The sequence below is a fragment of the Pleurodeles waltl genome, chromosome 3_1, assembly GCF_031143425.1.
Source record: "Pleurodeles waltl isolate 20211129_DDA chromosome 3_1, aPleWal1.hap1.20221129, whole genome shotgun sequence".
NCBI classification, from domain to species: domain Eukaryota; kingdom Metazoa; phylum Chordata; class Amphibia; order Caudata; family Salamandridae; genus Pleurodeles; species Pleurodeles waltl.
This window is the reverse complement of record NC_090440.1, coordinates 826,027,463-826,051,821: the sequence shown is the minus strand read 5'-3', so window position 1 is coordinate 826,051,821 and position 24,359 is coordinate 826,027,463. Positions and strand designations below refer to the sequence as shown.

Here is a 24,359-nt window from a genome sequence, read left to right as displayed (position 1 = left end):
GTTGAGCTTCAGGCGGCTGTTGCTCATCCACTCGGCGATGGATTTTAGTCCGTCGTGGAGGTTGGTTTTGGTGGTGAGCGGATCTTTGGTCAGGGAGAGGACGAGCTGGGTGTCGTCGGCGTAGGAGATGATGCTGAGGTTGTGTTGACGGGCCAGTCGTGCGAGGGGGGCCATGTATACGTTGAACAACGTTGGGCTAAGAGAGGATCCTTGGGGGACGCCGCAGATGAGGTTGGTGGCTTTGGAGCGGAAGGGTGAGAGTCGGACTCTCTGGGTTCTGTCGGAGAGGAAGGATGAGATCCAGTTGAGGGCTTTGTCTTGGATGCCGGCTTCGTGGAGACGGGTTAGCAGGGTGCAGTGGCAGACTGTGTCGAAAGCGGCAGATAGGTCGAGGAGGATGAGGGCTGAGGTTTCGCCGTTGTCCATTTGTTGTCTGATGTCATCTGTGGCGGCGAGGAGTGCGGTCTCAGTGCTGTGGTTTCGTCTGAATCCAGATTGTGAGGGGTCTAGGATGGAGTTGACTTCTAGGAAGTGGGCGAGCTGTGCGTTGACGATCTTCTCGATGACTTTCGCTGGAAAAGGGAGGAGAGAGATCGGTCGGAAGTTTTTGAGATCGTTGGGGTCAGCCTTGGGTTTCTTGAGGAGGGGTTGGATTTCTGCGTGCTTCCAGCTGTCTGGGAAGGTGGCGGAGTTGAAGGAGAGGTTGATGATCTTGCGGAGTTTGGGGGCGATGGTGGCGTCGGCTTTGTTGAATACGTGATGTGGGCACGGGTCCGTGGGAGAGCCTGAGTGGATAGAATTCATGGTTGTTAGGGTTTCGGCGTCGTCTACTTGGGTCCAGGTGGTGAGGCGGCAGGCGTGGGAGGAGTCGTCGGGGGTGGGGTCTGGCGGAGGTGCGGTGTTGAAGCTGTCGTGGATGGCTGCGATTTTCTGGTGGAAGAAGGTGGAGAGATCGTCGCAGAGTTTCTGGGAGGGAGGGACGTCGTTGACGTTGGCGTTAGGGTTGGAGAGCTCCTTCACGATGCAGAAGAGTTCTTTGCAGTCGTGGGCGTTGTTGAGGCGTTCTGTGAAGTGGGCGCGCTTGGCGAGTCGGATCCGTTGGTGGTGTTCACGGTTGGCGTCCTTGAGGGTGGCAAGGTTGTCGGGTGTGCGCTCGAGGATCCATTTCTTCTTGAGTTTCTGGCAGGTGCGTTTGGAGGTGGTCAGTTCGGCTGTGAACCATGCTGGTTTTTTCTTTTCTTGGTTGGCGGTGGGTTTCTTGAGTGGGGCTAAGGTGTTGGCGCAGTTGAGGATCCATTGATGGAGATTGATGGCAGCGGTGCTCAGGTCGGTGGGTTCGGGTGGTGGGTTTTTGGCGAGTGTGCTGGTTAGTTGGTCGTTGGTGACTTTTCCCCAGCGGCGGTGAGGCGGTAGAGGGATGCGGTGGTGTTCGGTGTTTTCCTTGAAGGAGAAGTGGACGCAGTGATGGTCGGTCCAGTGGAGTTCGGAGGTGTGGCTGAAAGAGATGTGGTTGCTTGAGGTGAAGAGTGGGTCAAGCGTGTGTCCGGCGATGTGGGTGGGAGTGTTGACCAGCTGACGGAGTCCGAGGTTGAGGAGGTTGGTGGTCAGTGATGCGGTGTTGGCGTCGTTGTTGTTTTCCAGGTGGAAGTTAAGATCTCCCAGGAGGATGTAGTCTGGAGAGGTGAGGGTGTGGGTGCTTGCAAGGTCGGAGACGGTGTCGCTGAAGGGGGCTCTTGGTCCTGGTGGGCGGTATATGAGGGTTCCTCTGAGGGTAGTGTTGGGGTCCGTGTGAATCTGGAAGTGGAGGTGTTCGGCTGTCTTGAGGGTGTCGTCCGTGTGGGTGTGGATCTTAAATAAGGCATTATGGAAGGTAAGTAACTTGTTAATTAATGCTTTTATTTCTCATGAAGCAGAGATTCAACCTTAATGACAGATCCTCTACGTATATTAAATGTCATGCCAGCAGTACTTTGATGTGTAAATCTAAAAAGGGCCAATTTGTACTGCAGCACATTTCCAGTATTCCTGAGCCCTTTCCACTATTTTGAACAACATTACTTGTAATGCAGAGATCTCCTCGTTCTACTTCTTTGGCCTTTTACTTTGTTAAACACTAATCTTCATGAATAGAAAGATGTATTTATTTCAGATGCTTGAGGCTGTGTTGTGCTTGTGGACACATTATGTAAAGGGTGTAAAGCAATGCACCTTTAACTAGGTGCACTGGGTGCAATCAGGAACAGTGCACCCTATTTTACGAAAGGCGCTGCCCCAAGGGCAGGCACAAATTCCCATCTGTCCATTGGGGAAGCACACTATTGAAAGGCAGAACTGCTCTTGGATTGCGCTGCTCTGTCTTTGACAGTGCAGGTGGCACACAGCCTGATTTACAGTGGGGGCAGTGATCCTTCTACCGGCGGGTGCATTCACTAACTTAACCCGCCTGCAGGGTGATGTCTGAGAGTGCTATGGAACCTTTTTCTCCCTCCTGCAGGCGTTGCACTTGCAGGATACAGTTACTGTGCGCCACCTGTTTGTGGCATACAGTCATTGTGCCTTCTTGTGGTCTCTGTCTCTGTGCCCATGTCCATAATACAGTGTGGGAGCAAAGACAAAGTGTTTCCTTCATTTGCATAGGGCCATGCCCCCACGCTAATATGCAAATAAAGAAATGCCCCTTAAGGATTCCACTGCTGAAACATGTGTGCTAGCACTAATTGCATTACAATAGGTGCTGCACAAGTGTCTTCCGTCTCTTCCATAATATAAAAGTGCTTCTGGCGTGCAGAATGTGGGTACACAGGCCCATTAGAACCCAGGGCACTTTATGTAAAACAGCTCCATGTTTGCTGAACAGAGGAGACACAAAGCCATCATCCTCTTTTTATTACTGCTTCCTACTGAACTATGTGCAATTATTTTCCTAGGTGAATTCCTTTAAATCCAACATTGTGGAATCCACCACCTGCAAAATCTGCACACACACAGGGGGTCATTCCGACCCTGGCGGTACAAAACCGCCAGGGTCGCGGATGACGGAAGCAACGCCAACAGGCTGGCGGTGCTTCCTGGGCCATTCTGACCGCGGCGGTAAAGCAGCGGTCAGAAAACCGGGTCCGGCGGTTTTCCGCCGGATTTCCCCCACTTGCCAAAATCCTCCATGGCGGCGCTGCAAGCAGCGCCGCAATGGGGATTCTGACCCCCTTCCTGCCACCCTGTTTCTGGCGGTTTTTACCGCCAGGAACAGGATGGCGGGAACGGGTGTCCTGGGGCCCACGGGGGCCCCTGCACTGCCCATGCCAATGGGCAGTGCAGGGGCCCCTTAACAGGGCCCCAGACTGCTTTTCACTGTCTGCCTAGCAGACAGTGAAAAGCGCGACGGGTGCTACTGCACCCGTCGCACACCTGCAACACCGCCGGCTCCATTCGGAGCCGGCTTCAGTGTTGCAGGCCCCTTGCCCGCCGGCCCAGCAGGAAAGTTGAAATGGCCCCAGCGGTCTTTTGACCGCGGAGCGGCCATATGGCGGTTACCGCATGGCGGGCGGCGCGGTTAGAATGAGGGCCACAGTCTCTATTACTCACAAATTCACTGACATAATTGAATTGATTTCTGTGAAAGCAAGGTTTACCACAGTCAATTTTAAGTTCTAGCACCATTTGTTACTTCCGAATCCCATAGTTCTGTATTTTCTCCTATCCTTAGCTTGTTGAACATCTCTCAGGAGCTGAAATGATGGCTGAGTGAGGTAGATTATCAAAGTGAAGTTATCTGCAGGTTGCAAGTCTGAATCTCCAGAAGGTTGAGTCATCTTTTTATCTTTCTAAAGTGGATAAATATAATAGTGTGACACTGACTTAAAGTGATACCTGTTATTTACAAAATATATACAGGGCAAAAATGTGGTGAGCAGCATTATATAAAAATCAAGTTAAAATTATTAGGTGGTGAACAGGGGACAAACTCTATAGCTAGGAGAACCTGAGGCCACTTTAGATCTACATACCTTTTTCTCAGTTACCTAATTGAGTATGGAGCAAGTGTAAACAGTTGTGATAAGAGTTGTTCCATTAGCAGCTGTGGCTATATTCGCTCCTCGTCTACCCCTGTGTAGAGAGATGATTAACTATTTCTTCTCTTTAGTAAGCCACTCTTGATCAGCATTCCCACTGCTACTGATCTCTTTTCAGAGTCACATTTAGTTAAATTGCTGGACAGCACCTGTCCCCAGACCGTTTCAAACCTGCACATATACAATGTTACCCGTTTATTACGTACTGACCTCCAGTCATTTATGGGTGCACTATTGTAATGCAGTGTTTTAAGTGGGTGTCTGCAATTATTTAAAGTGTCCACATGCCGTTTTGTTGGCCATTTTCGCTTGTAATAGTATGGTTGCAAAACATGATAGGTAAAGTTATGAGGTAAAAAAAAAAAAAGTCTTTCAGGAATTGGATTATTCCTGTTGGAAGGCCTAGCAACTTAATAAACTATCTGGTTAGGTCACAACACAGTTCTGAGAGAATTTCCACTCGGTCCATGGAACCTATGGCACAAGCAGCAGGCACACCGCAAAAAAGTGTGTGTTACTTTGAAGCATTGCCAACAATTTGAAAGTAAAGAACGCAACACAATGAAATTCCGAAAACAATTAAAAAGAGCCAACAACAATTAGTAAAAAGCAATCAAGATCACTGAAAATTCTAGAATAAGGGAACATTTTATTGGTTTTACATTCATGTAGTTATTGCACACATTACAGGTTTTTGAAACGTTCTCATATGCATTGCTGAACAGTGCCCCCACTCAACCCACCTTCTTCTTGAACCACATATAGTTGTAGTGTGTAGACCGTAGTACATTCACCACTTTCCCCATATCTTCCAGCATTTTCTGCGGCAGCCTCGGGCTAAGTAAATTGGTTCCTCCAATTCTGCATAAAGTTCCATTCCCACCTGCCACTCTTTCTTCGTCGGGGCTTCTGGGGATCGCCAGTGTTCACCCACATCTCTTTCCACCATTAAGGTGCCCAACTCAACCAGGATGCAGTCCCCTCACAGGCCTCTATGATCGTCCACTAGCCCCAATGGTGCAGCCCTTGGTTATGATATATGAATTTTTTTACTTTTAAAGCAAAAGGTGCCAAAAAAAAACCTGCAATTAAAAAAAAAAACAGGTTATAGTTGACTGACATGTTGGAGCTATTTCAGGCTACCTGTGATGTCTCAGAGGTGAGATACACCAAGCAGGTTGTGCATTAGTGGCTGCTAACAAATAAAATGGGTGGGGCAAATACTTGACCCACTGACAGGCACTGAGAAAAACCAGCAGTGCCCTTTGGGGCAACGCCAAAGCTCTCAGTTGTGGTCCGCTGTAAACAGTGTTTATTACGGACCACGTTTGAGAGCTCTGGAGTTAAGGCTGAAGGCACTGCGAGTTTCTCACAGTACCTGTCACTGAGGTAAATTAACTTTAAGTGAAAACTAAAAAGGCTTACTTACCCTATGCCTCAGTGTTCCTCTCGATATCAGCATCCTATGGCTCCATTGCAGGCTTCCAGAGCCTCAGCCAACTCCCCTCTACCATTCCAGATGCTGCTCAGGCAGAATTGGTTGGAGAGGGCAGGCTCAATGTTCCTTCAGGCACTAGGGGCCTGTGCCTGCTCTCCATCCAGCTGTCTAAGACACCTCAGATTGGAGATGTTGAAAGTGTGCATATCATTTTGGCCATCGTAAGACAGCCGGCCAACAGACAGCCAAATGCCATGCACACTTTAAACTGAAGTGCACACCACTCTTCCCTGCTGCTGACCCCACTCTCAGACTTGGCTGCCAGCATGAAAAATAAAAAGGTAATACATTTGTTTTATATCCATTTTATTTATTCATGTTTGTTGCACTCACAGTGGAGGGGTGATGCTCCAATTCCCTAATGGAAGAAGTGCCGCTGAGGTTGTCAAACTTCTTTTTTTTTTTCTCTGAAATGGAGGTCAAAATCTTCCAGCGAGGCAGGATCCAGGGCTGCAGCCTACAATGCTCCCTTGAAGTCAGAGACATCATTATCAAGCTCTTGTTAAAGACTCTGGTTTTGGCATAAAATGCTGTGAGCCAGGACCAAGTTGGATATTGTGGCTGCTAGGCTACTCTGTCAGTCAGATACATTTTCAACCTCGTACCGGTCCAAGGTTTTATCCTAGGACTCAATCAATGTTTTGGAAGTCAAAATCCTCTTGCAGGGCAGGTCTGGAAACTGTAGCTGGTCAGGCCTGCATGAGTTTAGGTACAGCTGAACTTGTTTTCATCCCAGCAAAATGCTCCAAGTGGGATGAATCTAGTTTTCTTTCCTATATAGGGTGCATCAATCCTGGACAAACTTCAGCATCATACTCCAGTCCTCTGGAGGTGGAAAAATTAAAGGTCCTGGAGAACTTCCTTCTGTCCTGCAGTCTCTAGCGCTTCAAGACTTCCAGGCATGAGGACTCTTTCCAGCCACAGCCAGCTCTCATGCACGGTCCAGTCTTCTTAAGTCAGCAGGGCCTTCTTGGGATCAGGAGCCTTTCTGCTTGTCCCAGAAACAGGAAAACAAAAGTCCAACCATAGACCCTTAGACAGCAGTTCCAGTTCCTGTGTGCCAACATTGAGTCAGTCCTCTGATTGCAGTAGGAGGTCTGAAATCTTCTTCTGTAAGGACTTCTTCTGGTGGGCACATTCCAGGCCCAGGAATGTTCTGAGGATGTTTGGTTGAGGTGCTTAAGTTATCCTATGCACCAGCCAGTGTTTGTAGAAATTCTGCTACACAGTCCTAACTATCTTCTCTCAGCCCCCCATGCCTTTAGCAGCACTTCCTTTCTGAATTACTGTAAAATTGCACAGGAGCCCCTGCTTCAATATGACACAACCTATCTGCAAGCAGGCATACCTTTCTTCAGGCCTGTGGCTACCTCCCTATTTAGCTAACCTCTCATCTGACAGGCTCCAGTATAGTTCTCACCCCCAATGTGGCTAGAGCTAAGCTGTCTGGGAGAGTCCTGAGAAAGACTAGTAGACAGCCTCCCTTACATCTCCAGGTCAAAAGAGGCAGTGCTAGGTCAGTAATCTGACTGTGGCACATTTGCTGTGCTCCTCTAATTAGATAAAATCCAATTATGTTTTGCAAGCCATAATATGTTCTGTTAGTTTTTACATGCCACCTTGTGACTCCATTCCTCCAATTTCCTCAGTTGATCTATTTTGTAATAGTCTCTGATTCAGAGAAACCTGTGTCCTCATCTTACTCCTGGAGCTTTGATCACTTCTGTGAATGGTCTTGGCAGTTTAAATTTGTTTTCTTCTTCCCATGTCCTTTTTAATTTCATGTATGTTCAGCCCTGACATGTGGGATTTTGGTTACCTGCCCTTGCCAGATTTTTGAAGTCCACTTTAAATGTCTAGAAAATGAATCTAACTCTAAATAATCTGCTTCGAAGGAGTTGTGGCCCTTTTGAACCTACCTTGTATACCCCTCCCATGAACAAAATATAAAAATGAGGGAATCACCCTCCCACCTAATGTAAAAGAAAACATTACGGTTTTACATATAATATTTTTTTTTAAAAAACATTTCTGCATTTTTTTATATATCCATTTTCACATACAGCCAATTTATACACTTTTATGTTAAGTAGGGATTAAAGTCTTCCTTTGATGTTTTTAACCTCTCAGACACGTGGTAAAAAAGTGTGACTTTTCGTTATGGTCCATGCTTCAAGAAACTGTGGTAGACAAATGTTTGGTGGGCTTGTGGCAGTCATCAATGACAATTTACGAGAGTATGTTATTGCTCTGCAAAAGGTGGTAGTACGAACTCTGTTAATGCTGATGAGGTCCGGGGAATCATGGGCTGCTGATGGGTTGGGTAGGACATCTATGTGCAAAGGGATGAGCATTTAGTAAGTTAAAGTAGGGAGTGGAGGGTACGAGAAACCAGAAAGGAGATGAACCTGAGGGTGCACAAAGAGGGAACCTGCACTGAATTATGCGGCGTCAGTGTATGGTTTAGGGTGTTTGGGAACAAAAAGGTACTGAAAGGTCTAGGTGGCTTCACAGTCCAGAAAGTGGGTTAGGAAAATTATGCTGCCCAAGAGGTCTGATCAGGTTTGGCATCATCCAAGTGCTAATGGGGTCTTGACAGCACAAACTATATTTATGGCAATCAATGCGATCTCGGGCTGAACAGGATAAGTGGCTTTTGATGACTCGTTGGATTGACATTAAGTTGTGGGTGGTGAATGGAGTGATTAATATGCTAAAGCGCGTAGGACATTATGCTGCCAAAGCAAACACAGGATTTAACATGTGAAAGAGGCGTAGGGATGGTAGTTTTTAAGGAAGGGTTTTACTGGATTTAGAGCATTGAGGGGTGAGTGGTGGCTTCAGGTTGCTTAAGAGGATGGGAGGCATTAAGCAGTGAAATGGAAGGTTGGGACATCAGAGTGGCGAGAAATGGTTCAATTACTCACCTGGTGATTGCATTACTCTGAGTTCTTTTCCCTCACTTCTAATCATTACATCTGTCTCTCCCTCCCTGGTGTGCCAGGCCATCCAAAATGTTTGTTTTTTGGGTTGTGTCAGGTTATGTGGTGTACACAGGAGGATTCTTTTGAAAGGGTGACGGGTCATGTGGGAGGTGTCTGGTGAGGCAGGATTGCCTCATAGTTTTAATGAAGGGAAGGGACGAGGAGGTAATGTCACATTGGTAGAAGAGAGCCTAGAATGGCTGCTGAAAGAAGGTGTTTTCCATTAGGTTACTTCAGGATGGTGGTGCTTCAAGGCATTGAAAATGGTTGAGTGGACGCAACTGTGCTAAAAAGATCGATGAGCTGAAAATATTAACGACATCAGGGGTCTAGAGGAGCGGGTAAATGAAGGCACTAAAGCTGCAGCAGCTGCTATGTAGAAAGATCCAAGAGTGGAAAGTGGTTGTTGGGAATTAGTGTGCTAGAGGTCAAGGGACACCCACATGTTTTTAGGATACACATGTTCTCAGGTTACTGACTACTGGTATGTGTTTGACTGTGTGTGTGTTTGTGTTATATGATCACATGTGTCTCACTGTTAAATTATGCAGAGCTTTCTGATGCTTAATTCAACAGCAAAGAGTTACAGATTCAGCAAATGAAACTTAAATTCATTATGTTTTGAACTAACACTATATTCTCATGACCCTAGCCAAAACACTTTTTCTGGCACAGCCAAGGCCCACAACATGCCAACTATATCTTAAGAATATTGTTGTGGGTTTTTTGCTGTGAGAATTTGCGAGACTGGGCAGGAATTTGTAGGTCCGCTGAGACATGTGACAATGTTTTCAAAAGCTCTGAACCTTTCTGTTTCTCAGTCATTTGAATTTTGATCACAAACTGCAGAATCTGGTTCTGCAAATAACCTGATCGTAAATCTGGATTCTTTGTAAAATGGTGTTTTGGAAATTTCCCCAAGTCTACAAAATGGAATTTCATCTTTCCTCAAAAGGTACGAAGTATGAGGGTGCTCTGACTACCTGCCAAAGTTGGCCCTGGTACGTTAAGCAGTCCGTGGTCTTCTATCCAAATAAACCTCTTTGGAGAGTCGAATTTGCAAAACATTTTCAGACCATGCTGCAATTTTGGATCTCCTTGACTGACTGCATACATACTTGGCAAAGTTATTGTGGGTGACCTATTCAAATTTGGTACCAGTTGTTCAAGGTATACTGTAACCATAACATCAGAATCACTGTTGTCAACTCTAACATCACATTGTTTTACTGAGTGTCCTTGTATATTCTGATTGTTAAAACACCTAACCTAACTGTGCCTTAGCTGACTACAGTAAATGCTACGTAATTAAAGAAAGTTTGAATTGAGCATTACATAACAAGTTCATAAGGTAGTTACTTTCGGTTTCATTCTGCTTACAGATTTGTTTCGGGCTAGGAGCATGAATAGTGCAGTTTTTCGCATAGACGTTGTTGTACCCATTACTATTTAATTTCTCTCCAACAGGAAGATGATGCACCACCCAGACCACCTCTTCCTGAAATGTACAGCCCTGATGATCAGGCACCAGCAGTACCCCCTCTCCCAAGGGATTCCTCTGTCATCAGGCATACATCAGTGCGGGGTTTAAAGCGGCAGTCAGACGAGCGGAAGAGAGACCGTGAGGTTGGACAGTATGTGAACGGAGATCACAAGGCGAGAATATTTTCTTTTCACATGTACTATCATTACAAATTAGAGCTTGAATTGTTGGCTTGGTTCAACAACCATGAAAAGTGTTAAAAGTTTGTTAAAGTTATGGTGACTTTTCATGGTTGTAATTGCAAATACATTTTTGCCTGCAGGTAGAATTGCGATCATATATGAGTGAGCCTGAACTTGCAAAAATCGGCGGAGACCTGAGCCAACCTTCTGTTGGTTTTGTAGGTTTTGACAGTGGGTACCAAACATTGCCTGGGAGAGGTAAGCTGGAATACTTAAAATGAGAAGAATATCAAAGATTGTTTAGGTTTAGTTTATATAAAAAAAAAAAAAAAAATACTACTTACATCGACGTGTATTACAAAAACTGTTACCTAAAAATTAATGATGTGAGTTTATATATATATGTTCAATGGCATGTGTAGCTGCAGATACACATGCTTTGCATGGTCTGCCATCTAGTGTTGGGCTTGGAGTGTTACAAGTTGTTTTTCTTCAAAGAAGTGTTTTCGAGTCACGGGATCGAGTGACTCCTCCTCTTCGGCTCCATTGCGCATGGGCATTGACTGCATGTTAGATTGTTTTCTTTCCGCCATGGGGTTCGGACGTGTTTCTTTTCGCTCCGATAGTTTGAGTCAGAAAGGTTTTAAATCTCTCTAATTCTCGTCGGTATTGTTTCGATCGTGTACCATCTTCCATCGACACTTCGTTACCGTCGGGTCAAACATCTTTACTCGCCCTTTGGGGCGCCCGCACCCAACTCGGGCCTGGTCGGGCTGACCGCGTGGAACCCTCATGGACTGGACCCCATTCCGCTTTTGTCCTCGGTGCCACGCAAAATTTCCCTACACAGACCAACATCTCGTCTATAATCTCTGTCTTTCCCCCAGACCATCGAGAAGAAAATTGCGAGGCTTGCAGATCCTTCTGTTCGAAGAAAATGCTCTGAGACAGAAGAGCATGGAGAGTTGAGATGGCATCCAAGAGCACCGAATGTCTCGACGTCGAGGAGACATGCACACTGCTGTCTCCGTTCGGAGCTGGAGTCCGAGGAGGACAGACCGGTCACGACAGGACAGCACGTGAGTACACCTGTCCCTGCCCCAGCCAAGCCCAAACATAAGGCCTTGGGAACGCAACTGCCAGAAGGACATGGCCCGACCCGTAAAAAGACCTTCGGTGACCAACCAACAACTTCGGCACCGGAAAAGGCCACGCCACTTAAGCCTACGAACTCGAGCCGAAGCTCTGTCTCCGAGTCCACCAAGCATCGATCCTTCGAGTCGAAACCTCGAAAATCATTTTCGGAGCCGAGGCTATCATCCACTCTGAGCCTTTCGATACCGAAAAAACCAGCTTCAGAGCCGAAAAGGCCAATTTATAAGGAGGAACATGGACTTTCGCAAGCACTCACAGTAAGCTTTAAAATGACTGAGGAACATTCACAAATGGAGGCAATAGATGAAAGGCAAGCCAGGATTCACATCCACAAAGACACTGGCAGAATTATAACAGCACCTCCTCTAAAGCTTAAGAGGAAACTAGCCTTTCAAGAAGAATTGGACACTGCTCAGCCACCAGCTAAAGTGCCAAAAACTAAGGAGAAACCTCCATCCCCTCAATTTTCTCCTCATCAGTCTTCTCCTCACTCTCCTCATTTGCTTATCTCTCCCCCTACTAGTCCCACACCTGTGCAATCTCCTGTACATTAATTTGATTCACAGCACGACAATGTGGATTCATGGGATCTTTATGATCCAGATCCCATTCCAGATTACAACCCAGACTACTATCCCTCTAAGGCATCACCACCAGAGGATAGTACAGGCTACACTCAGGTCATAGCTAGGGCGGCATCCTATCACAATGTCGCCATGCACACTGAGCCGTAAGAGGATGACTTCCTTTTTAACACACTCTTGTCTACACATACCACGTATCAGTCGCTTCCCATGCTCCCAAGCATGTTAAAGCATGCAGACCAAATATTCCGGGAGCCAGTGAAAGCTAGAATAATTACTCCGAGGGTGGAGAAAAAATATAAGCCCCCTCCCTCTGATCCTGCCTTTATCACACAACAATTGCCTCCGGACTATGTAGTGGTCAGCGCAGCCATGAAAAGAGCAAACTCGCAGTCATCAGGGGATGCACCCCCACCAGACAAGGAGAGCAGAAAGTTTGATGCTGTGGGCAAAAGTGTGGCATCTCAGGCAGCCAATCAGTGGAGGATAGCCAACTCCCAGGCATTGTTGGCTAGATATGATAGAGCCCACTGGGATGAGATGAAAGATATAATACGACATCTCCCCAAAGAACAACAGAAAATGGCGCAACAAATAGTTGAGGAAGGGCAAGCTATCACAAACAATCAGATCAGGCCAGTCCTAGACTCTGCAGACACAGCAGCTAGAACAGTCAATACTGCTGTCACCATAAGAAGACACGCATGGCTTAGGTCTTCAGGATTTAAGCCTGAAATACAACAGGCGGTCCTCAATATGCTGTTTAACCAAAAACAGCTTTTTGGCCCCGAGGTAGAAAAGGCTATTGAAAAAATGAAAAAAGATTTGGGCACAGCTAAAGCCATGGGTGCTTTGTATACAAAGCAATACAGGGGATCCTTTCGTAAGCCCCAATACAGAGGTCGATTTAGAACCCAAACACCCGAGACATCCACCTCACAAACAAAGTCAGCCTACCAACCTCAATATCAAAGAGGTTGTTTCAAAAGCACTTACAGAGGCCAGTACCCCAGAGGCTGGGGAAGATATCAGTCAACAAAACAAGCCTCACAACAGCCAAATCAGTGACTTCATCCATCCCTTCCCAACTCACACCTCACCCGTGGGGGGAAGACTGCAAAGTTTCCACACCAATTGGCTAACCATCACAACAGACAACTGGGTATTATCAATTATCCGCAATGGCTTTTGCATAGAATTGGAACAAACTTCACCAAAACCACACAACCTCTCCACACAACATATCACCCTGTTGCAAGAGGAAGTAAAATCTCTATTACTCAAACAAGCAATAGAGCCAGTGCCACAAAATCAACTAGGAACAGGAGTTTACTCACTGTATTTCCTCATTCCCAAAAAGGACGGAATCTTAAGACCAATATTAGATCATAGAACCCTCAATCTTTACATCCTGTCAGAGCACTTTCACATGGTAACACTACAGGATGTTGTCCCACTACTTCAGCAGCATGATTTCATGGCAACGTTAGACCTCAAAGATGCGTATTTTCACATACCCATCCACCCAGCGTGCAGAAAATAACTCAGGTTTGTGATTCAAGGAAAGCGTTATCAGTTCAAAGTGTTACCCTTTGGAATAACAACAGCTCCCAGAGTATTCACAAAATGCCCGGCGGTAGTTGCAGCCTACCTAAGAAGGCAACACATTCATGTCTTCCAATATCTCGATGATTGGCTAAAATCCAATAGTCATACACAGTGTCAAAAAAATACGCACTATGTAATACAAACCCTACACAACCTAGGGTTCTTCATAAATTACCAAAAATCACACCTACAACCTTCGCAAATTCAACAGTATTTAGGAGCCACACTAAATACGCAAACAGTGCTTGCAAGCCCAAGTACACAAATAATACAAGCATTTCGCAATATATTGCCACAAATACAGCCAGCCCAACAGCACACTGTCAAATTCGTCATGAAACTGTTGGGCATGATGGCATCCTGTATCGCCATTGTCCAACATGCAAGACTAAACATGAGGCCTTTACAACAGTGCCTTGCACAGCAATGGTCACAGGCACAGGGTCAACTTCACGATCTAGTGTTGATAGACCGCCAAACATGCATATCACTTCAGTGGTGGAATTCCACAAACCTGAACAAAGGGCGACCATTTCAAGACCCCGTGCCTCAGACCATACTTACAACAGATGCATCAATGATTGGCTGGAGGGCGCACCTCAACAATCACAACATTCAAGGAAAATGGGACTCCAAACACAAACAGTTACACATAAATCACCCAGATTTGCAAGCTGTATTCCTAACACTCAAAGCTTTTCAGCCTCTTCTCACTCACAAGAACATCCTTATCAAAACAGACAACATGATAACAATGTACTACCTAAACAAACAAGGAGGGACCCATTCATACCAACTCTCCCTCCTAGCCCAAAAGATTTGGCAATGGGCAATCCACAACAAGATTCACCTGGTAGCACAGTACATTCCAGGGATACACAACCAATTGGCAGATGTTCTCAGTAAAGATCATCAACAAACACACGAGTGGGAGATTCATCCTCAAGTGCTTCAGTTATACTTTCACCATTGGGGAACACCAGACATAGATCTATTCGCCACCAGCGAAACCGCAAAATGCCAAAACTTCGCATCCAGGTACCCACATCCCCTGTCCAAGGGCAATGCTCTATGGATGATTTGGTCAGGGATATTTGCTTACGCTTTTCCCCCTCTCCCGCTCATTTCATTTCTAGTCAACAAACTACGTCAAAACAAGCTCAAACTCATAGCGCCAACGTGGGCACGTCAACCCTGATACCCAACACTATTAGACTTGTCAGTAGTACCACAAATCAAACTCCCAAACAGACCAGATCTGTTAACACAAAACAAACAACTGATCAGGCATCCAAATCCCAAAATACTCAATCTAGCGATTTGGCTCCTGAAGTCATAGAGTTTGGGTATCTACAACTACCAACTGAATGTATGGAAGTAATTAAACAAGAAAGAAAACCCACTACCAGGCAATGCAATGCAAACAAATGGAAAGATTTGTGTATTACTGTCAATCTAAACAAATCACCCCTCTTTCAGCATCAATACAAGACATTGTATGTTATTTGCTTCATTTACAAAAAGCAAACTTAGCTTTTTCATCCATAAAAATACATCTCACTGCAATCTCTGCGTACTTGCAAAATATACAACACAGCTCTTTATTTAGAGTTCTTGTTATCAAAGCCCTCATGGAAGGATTAAAACGCATCATTCCACCTAGAACGCGTCCAGTGCCTTCGTGGAACCTAAACATAGTGCTCACACAACTTATGGGTCCACCATTTCCACTCATTCCAGATTCAATACCTAACATGGAAAGTTGCCTTCCTAGTCTTAATAACTTCATTACGAAGAGTTAGTGAAATCCAAGCTTTCACAATTCAAGAACCGTTCATACAAGTACACAAACATAAAGTTGTACTTCGAACAAACCCGAAATTTCTCCCAAAAGTTATATCACCGTTTCATATCAATCAAACAGTGGAGCTACCAGTCTTCTTCCCACAGCCAGACTCAGTGGCAGAAAGAGCCCTGCATACATTAGATATTAAAAGAGCCTTAATGTATTACATAGATAGAACAAAATCATTTAGGAAAACCAAACAGTTATTTGTGGCGTTCCAAAACCACATACTGGTAACCCTATTTCAAAACAAGGTTTAGCAAGATGGATAATAAAATGCATCCAGACATGTTACCTTAAAGCTAAAAGGCAGCTCTCAGTTACACCTAAGGCACATTCCACACGGAACAAAGGGGCTACAATGGCTTTCTTAGGAAATATACTGATGGCTGAAATTTGTAAAGCAGCCACTTGGTCAACACCGCATACATTTACCAAGCATTTCTGTGTAGATGTGTTAGCAACACAGCAAGCCACAGTAGGTCAAGCTGTACTAAGAACACTATTTCAAACAACTTCAACTCCTACAGGCTAACCACCGCTTTTATGGGAGGTAAAACTGCTTTGTAGCCTATGCATAGCATGTGTATCTGCAGCTACACATGCCATCGAACGGAAAATGTCACTTACCCAGTTTACATCTGTTCGTGGCATGTTCCGCTGCAGATTCACATGCACCCTCCCAGGAAGCCTGTAGCCGTTTAAGTTCAACATTCACTTGTACATATGTACATATATATTCCATTTGCATGGACATCCCTTTTCTTTATACTCTATCACTCCTACCTTGCCCTCTGAGAAAAAACAATCTAACATGGAGTAGATGCCCATGCGCAATGGAGCCGAAGAGGAGGAGTCACTCGATCCCGTGACTCGAAAACACTTCTTCGAAGAAAAACAACTTGTAACACTCCGAGCCCAACACTAGATGGCAGACTATGTATAGCATGTGAATCTGCAGGCGAACATGCCACTAACAGATGTACACTGGGTATGCGACATTTTCCATATATATATATATATATATATATATATATATTTCTAATTACTTAAAACATCAAACTTTCATAAAAAGAGTATATACATAAGTATACTTGTATGTTCTTTGGGAGCACATGTGGCTGTAGATACACATGTTGTGCAAATTCCTGTCATCTAGTAGTGGGCCCGGATGTTTGCAGATTGTTTTTCATCTAAGCAGTTCGAGTCACAAGATCTGATGCGACTTCACCTTTGGTCCACAATGCCACTGCAAATTGGTTCCACCTCATTTTGGACCATTCCGCCTTCTGGCTTAGATGTTCAGTACTTCTGCTTCAGAAGCAGCATAGTAACACCCCAGTTCTCTGATCCAGCTGGTCTGCCCTAGGTGTAGAACAAAATCATCATGGGGTGTAAAATATCCTTCTCTATCCAAAACATGGAAATTTCCTGAGAAGCCTGCCTCACCTTCTGTTGGAAAATAAACCTTAAGGTACCGGAGGTAAAGAAGGTGTGTGCATCACCAGCCTGCTTTGAAATGTTCAGGATTTTCGAAGCTGGATACTTGTTGAGGAAGTCAGGCTCTCTGACATTTTGCTGGGGCAGGCAAAGAACCCATTTTCTCTGAGGCCTCCAACATTGCAGAGGAGGTTCTACTGCACGGCAGGGTCAGTCTTGAGCCCTCAAATACACATGGAAGGAGTCAGGCATTCATCCCCAAGTTGAGCCAGAAATGAATGGCACAGACTTTTAGATTCTGGTCCCCAGTGGGGTTACCTCAGACTTGAGAGGCTGTGTCAGCCCTGTAAAGACCCCATGCAAGGGCATGAACAAAACAGCGCGTTCACGTCTTCTCGGCACCAAGGTCCCGAAAAGCCACACTCGGCAACACAAACACAGCCATGAGGCTGTACCTGGTGACACTGAAAGCTCCATAGCAAGCACAATCGAGGCCTGCATCACATCCCCCTTGACACCGATGTTGGACATTCTTAAGAGGGCCATCTTTGAGAAACTCTCATAAGGTTGCTAAATGCTGCAGTTATTAACTGTGGCTCATTTGTGGTCAGTTGTACCTAACACAAGGCACATGAAAAAGGAAATGTTTCTTAAATTTCAGGGTTAGGACTCGAGCTCCCCAAAAGTCTTTTAAAAGTTACTGGGCTATCTGTAAATTACTGAGCATAAAATCGGTCTTGTGGTTTACAGCACATCAAGTAGTTTTGAGCAAGAAAGACACTGGTCTGTTAAGAGTAGGGACATTTTATAAAATCTCGGTATGAATGATAGGAGGGTTCTCTGGCAATACTTTGATTTGTTACGAGCACGCCTGCATCACATCATTGACAAATCATTGCATTAATCTATTAAATGGTGTTGAAATAATAATTACTATATTGCGTTGTTAAATAGTTCAATTCAAGTAAATGTTTACAGTGTGACATGTTTTTTGTTTTTGAATAGGTCTGTCTGGTTCAACTTCAAGATTGCACCAGTCATCAACCATTTCTTCTTTCGTGACGCTTCGAAGGGGTTTGGCAGCAGATGGCTCCACGGTAACTTGACTCCGCTGATTTTGTGATCTGTTTGTGATCTTTGAGCTAGATGTCCGCCAAGCCAGCAACAATGTCAGTAGCCACTGGAGACTTGCAGGAAAAGGCTCAGCATTTATAAACTCAAACAATGTTCGTACAGACTTAAATGAGCGACACTTATCTTTACTCTCTTTTAATGAAAGCGAACTAATTGCGCCAGTAGTTGTAGTTCCTTTTCTTAAAGCTTGCAGGGACATGTTACATTGAATAGGGTTGATTCTCCTGCCCCTGTCTAATTATTTTCAAACTATTTCAGAATCACGAAGGTACAGCCAGCCGGTAGAAATGTATCTGACACCTCATGCAATAGATATGCCCTTGTGCACCAAACATTAAAGTTTCACTTAGTAGCTCTGTTGTGGTTTTCACTCAGAATTGAGTCACAATTAAGTTTTATTTCCATCAGGTATTGAGAGGGTCTATGCAAATTAGCAATTAGGCCCACAAGGCAAATCCACATTGATTGCATAGTGTCGGTGAGGAAAGGCAGAATAGAAGTAGTGTATACAAGCAGTAAAGAGCAACCGACTGTTCCAAATTCGAGAGTTAGCACAGTGACAACAGCATTAGCGAAGCCCTGGTAATCTTATGGTGCATGTTCACATACCCAGATAGACAACCCCACGGGCACACGTGTGTGCACAAAAACACCCACACACCCACTTAGACATACATGCATGAAAACATGTAACACAACAACACCATAAAGACTATACATACATGCATGGCCGGATTTTGGGCGGTGCAACCGCACCGGGCGCTGACCTCAGTGGGGCGCTGTGTTTAGCAATAACTTCCGATACTGAGATTTAAAAGCACCTGCTGAAAAGTTCCTTGTTCGTTTAGCCTTCCAGAAACAATTAAAATGTCAAGATACCTCTTGTGATTAATGTTCCTGCTAGAGAGAGATGGGAGTTTTGCTTAGTGGCAGATTTGACTCCACATAAAGTAGCACAGTTAATATGCCTGCTGCAAAAAACTGACCTATGGGGAATATTTACAAAAAGTGGCGCTGCACACAGTGCATCGCCACTTTTCTTGCACCCCTTAGCGCCCACCCAAACCCCACCATGTGTGCGTCATTTAAAAAAATGTGGTGCACCATAGCAGTAGTTAGGGGACTAGGGTCAGAATTTTTTGCCTTGGTGCAGCGCTTTGCAGGATTAGCGTAAATTTTTTTGACACTAAACTCGCAAAGCACCCAGAGGCCCATTGTAACCAATGGAAGCCTCCTTTTAATGCCTGCTTTAAGTAGGCGGAAAAAATGGCGGAAAAAATGACACAAATCTAACAGTTTTTTCTGCATCATTTTTTAGGGCCCCCTAACGTGGAGATGCCCCCTTTGCATTCATTATGCCTGGCACAGCCATAATGTAGCGCAAAGGGTTACAAAATGTAATATGGCGCAGCGTTTTTGACCTTCTAACGCCACATTAGTGTAAAAAAAATGACAGTAATGGGACGTTAGAATATATGCCCCTATGGCAGTGCTTAATTTGTGCTTGTTGTTTCCGGTGCGGAGCACTGACACTTATTTTTTAGGGCCGACGCTTATTTTTCAGCCTCAAGCATTTACTGTGAGAAAAAGACACATATGGGAAAGACAGAGGAAGAGAAAAACAAAAAAGTGTCACAATGGGAAAAAAGCAGAAATCTGCAAGAGTGAGCTGAAGGGGCAGGGAGTGCCTGTAAAGGGATTGAAGAGGCCCGGCACGGCTTCAGGTTACGCTACCCCTGTATTCCGTGTTCACACATTTAATTGCAGCAGCCATGTCTTTAAGAGAATGGCTTTGGGCACCAGCACCTTTTTATTTACAAATTAAAATATGGCACACCAGGGCTGTAATTAGGGAACTAGCGTGAGAATTTTTTATGCTAGTCCAGTGCTTTGTAGGATTAGCATCAAAAATGTTGATGCTAATCCTGCAAGGCACTCAGAGGCCCATTGTAACCATTGGAAGCCTCCTTTTAATGCCTGCTCTAAGTAAGCGTTAAAAGTGGCAGGAAAAAATGACGCAAAGAAATCTGTCAGATTTCTTTGTGCCATTTTTTTGGGCACCCTAACGGAGGGGTGGCCCATTTGCATACATTATGCCTGGCACAGGCATAATGTAGCGCTAAGGGTTACTAAATGGCGCAATGTATGCATTGCGCCACTTTGTAAATATGGCGCAGTGTTTTTGACCTTCTAACGCCACATTAGCTTAAAATAAAATTACACTAATGTGGCATTAGAATGGCACTAGGGGCTCTTAAATATGCCCCTACTGGGCATATTTGAAAAACGTGGTGCTGCACATAACACCACCATGTGTGCACTGTATTTAAAATACAGCCCAACATGGTGATAGTTAGGGTACTAGTGTCAGAATTTTTGACACTAGTCTGGCGCTTTGCAGGATTCACGTAAAAAAAATGTTGATGCTAATCTTGCACAGCACCCAGAGGCCCGTTGTAACCAACAAACACCTCCTTTTAACGCATGCTCTGAGCAGGCGTTAAAATACCAGAAAAAAATGATGCAAAGAATTCTGTCAGATTTCTTTGTACCTTCTTTTTGGCCCTCCCTAACGGGGTAATGCCACCTTTGCATACATTATGCCTCGCACAGGCATAATGGAGCTCAAAGGGATATAAAGTGGCGGAATGCATGCATTCCGCCACTTCGTAAATATGGCACCGCGTTTTTGGCCTTATAACGACACACTTGCGTAAAAAAATGACGCTAATGTGGTGTTAGAATGGTGCAAGGGGCTCTTAAATATGCCCCTATATTTTATGTGGTTAGCTGAGTGGATTAGTAATGCCAGCCTTAAAACACATAAATGTATGTGAAAGGGGAGCGATGGAGAGATGAGGGGCACATTTGCCGGGTGGTAGTTAGTGAAAACGAGGAGGAAGTCATGGGTTGGGGAGTGCCACAATAAACTGTCGCACAGGGCGCCACCAGTCCTAAAGCCGGCCCTGCGGCACAACACACTCTGTGACAACATGCATTTATGCATAGTCAAGGCCAGTTAATGCTCTCATTTGCCAGGTACTGCGACAGTCATTACATAATATGAAAATTGTAGCAATGGCTGACATTACTGTATTTTCACATTAACAGAAAAGCCCTGAGTATCTGAATAAACAAATCAATTTGCTTCTTTATTGATTCATTGGTTTCAGTTTTGTGCGCCTAAAGCAAGGAACGATAGTGGCGTTTTTTACTACAGGAGGGGTGGGCAAGTTGCCCTGCATTCCTGGAAGAGGGAGAGTGAAAAGGCCAGCTATACTGGAGGGAGTGTGATGGGAGACAGTTTGATAGAAAGAAAAGAGACAGAATAAATGAATTAATTCATATCAGCGAGTGAAATAGAGCCAAGCAGTGCAAATACTGTGGTTCCAAATGATGCCTTTGTATGTTATGTATATTTGTAACGCACACGACTCAACCGGGATGGTATCCTGGCACTGAAGCAGGAGCGGTATGAGCCAAGCCAGTATGAGCCAAGAAGGGGTGAGCTCTGTGAAGAGCTAGGTAACATGCACATGAAGTGCACTGGTCTTAAGTGGATAGTAGAAGAAAAACACTAAAAGAGACCGTTTCGGCCCTCCTATGTGTTGAATGGTGCATAACAGCCAATAGTCATGGCAGTAAAGTTCTGTGACGTGATGCATAAGGACTGGACTAAGCATCACTTTCTTCCAGGCCGATTTGTTTTGGGAAGGCATTACTTATACTCTGCCAATGTTGTGATTCATTCTGTGAATTGGAGGCACAATAAGTAGGGTTGCCTGGATTCACTGATTGACTTTAGGTCTCACCTACACGGCTGTAATAACAGCAGCATCTTGTGTAACTCTGGTTTATCCATAAGTGGCAGGTTGTAGAAACTGGAAAAACATCATCAAAATGCACAAGCAAGCACTGGCAAAACCTCACCTTTTGGTTTTCCCTTTGCAGACATATTGGCTTTGCACATATATCTTGATGCGGCGGCCATTATTTATTTTTTATTTACTGTTCCAAGATGGCAGATGCTCTAGGTGCGATCAATACAAAAAATAAATAAAACTGACAACCCCTAATTGAACATTCAGATAATTGCATTGCCCTGAAACAGAAGTGTTTCAAATCCCCCTTTACATTAATTTCCCTATAGTGAGGATGGATCACTCTGGTGGAAGATTTAATATTGCAGTTGGAATATGGATAAGCATATTTTAATGCTAAATACCCTTTACCTATCATTGAGGTGCAGGTTAAGGAGGAAGACTGTGAACTAATCACTGAATACTTATAGGTAAAGCAGGACTCTGCATTGTTTTTTGTTTGACGCTTTGCTTTTTCAATACTTTGAATCCCTCGTAATTTGTTCAGTTTCTGATTCACATAGATGACTACTCTTAGCTGAACTCCACTGACTTTGTTGGCTGCCAGTAAAAGTCATGTGATTTGCAACAGGAAAGACTGGGCTGCGACGACAAGTGGAACTCTGAAGGGAACATCCCAAAAGAAGTCTGTGCTGGGCATCAGTGGCAGAGCAGGAAGTGTTTGTCATGTTATCAACCAGCAATTCAACATTCAGTTACAGCAGCACAACTGCTTATTGATGACGATGCATGAGAAACACATTGCAAGTAGCTCTTACCCTAGTACTGCATCCAGCTACGGAAAATGACAATGGGTACATATGCGCTGCTCTCACGGGGAGGCCATGTTTCAAGCAGGCGTTGACATGTTTAGTACATGTTGTAAATTATTCGACCAGCTAAGACTGCCAAGATGACTTTCGGCTTTATTACAAAGCGCATCAATGAAATGAGGAGGTGCCATGTCTTAACGGTGCAATATCTAACCTTCACACATAGATTTGAGATTTGTTTTTCAAAGACCTAAGCTCACTCTACTAGAATACGCAATGGAAATGCCTATCAGTCCCGCTTTGCCAATGCTCTCTGGTTGACTGTTGGTTTTTCCAGTGTTGATGTTTGAAAATGGGCCAGCGTTGACATAGCCAGTATTGGTCATCAGCTATGTTGGAATTATAGAAAACAGTTTTCCCTGTAGCTGGAAGATGGCCAGTATGTTGTGTTATATAACATGATGATGCAATCGGGGTGGCATCTTGAAAACAGTGTTCTATACTTTCAAGATGGCACCACATTGTATGACGAATGGATCAAGAATGTTTTGAACGACCTGGGTTCCCGGGGGGTATGCAGCAGTAAGCCTGCATTTGAGTCTATCATGAACGTTTTGTCAAATTGGTTATATATGTGATTCACGATCATAATGTAATCCTAACCACCACTAGGAGACATTAGATGAACTTTGGGTTTGGTTTGCAGGGGTCCAGGTTAGGGATCACTCTGATTACATTATTTTTAACATATTGAAGCCTGTCTACTTTTTTGGGAGAGCCTGGTGTACTTCGCACTGCCATAATCAAGACGTGTGATCACCAGTGCTCAAGCATGAGACACCTGAGTCAGAAAGTGTGCTTTTTTTGCTTTCTTTCTTTCAGAGACGACACTTGCCCAGGGTTGTGAGTCAGTCAAAGGGAAAAGAATTATCCTTGGCACTACCCTAATCCAAGAGTCATTTTTCGTATCATTGAGACAAACGTATTACTCCTTTAGCCGGGCATGTGTGTGGTCCAGACAACTTGTGGCGTTTGCCTGGCTCACTGATCTGCCCATATTGCCTTTCTCACTATTTGCTGTGTAAAGTTACATTTTCTTTTACTCCTGTTTCAGCTCCTCCATCTTAGAAATGACATCACAAGACTAGGTGACACTTGGGGAACAGTTGTAAAACTAGTATTTACATTTACAGTGAGAAGAACTAACTGTACAGTTGTCAGACTGTGAAGCATGAATTAAATATCCACAGGCTCTAAATATCTCTCTGTAAACTACAGTGTAACACTCCTGGCTAATAGAAAAGTTACAGTGTAGCTTATCAAAAACACAAAACAAAAGATGTGTTTACCTTAAAGGTTTGATGATTTTTCTTGGCCAGATGTGAATTCCCTGGTAATTGCACCTTTTGGGGCCGCATGAGTTTCTCTGTGGTTTATGTTAACATTCCTGATGCTAGCTCTGCCAATGAAATTCTCCTAGTGCACTCTTGCAGGATGAGGATGGCAGTTGCAAAATAATTATGCAGCCTCATTCAGATAACTGTTTACTTTGTCTTTTGTACATTTACTTTTAGAAGGGCAGCAGTTGGAGCCACATGGCCTCCAGTGCTCTATGGGAGTGGAATTGGATTCAAATGGAGAAGGATATTTTATCTCTAGGAAGGCCGGCCTGTCTTTTTGAGAGGAACAATAGGATAAATCAGGCTTTGGAGAGAGTTTTGCCTTACTTTTTGGAAATACCT

General features: G+C 44.5%; 1 protein-coding gene across 6 annotated transcripts in view; it reads left to right on the top strand.

Moving 5' to 3' along the window:
- The window catches only part of PLEKHA7 (pleckstrin homology domain containing A7), a 1,012,616-nt gene that overhangs the window by 957,254 nt on the left and 31,003 nt on the right, over positions 1-24,359 (top strand). For all 6 annotated transcript variants that reach the window (XM_069223724.1, XM_069223723.1, XM_069223725.1 and 3 more), the window contains 3 exons: positions 10,020-10,208; positions 10,358-10,475; positions 17,856-17,947. In XM_069223724.1, the coding sequence (XP_069079825.1) occupies positions 10,020-10,208; positions 10,358-10,475; positions 17,856-17,947 (399 nt within the window). The remainder of the gene's footprint in view (positions 1-10,019; positions 10,209-10,357; positions 10,476-17,855; positions 17,948-24,359) is intronic.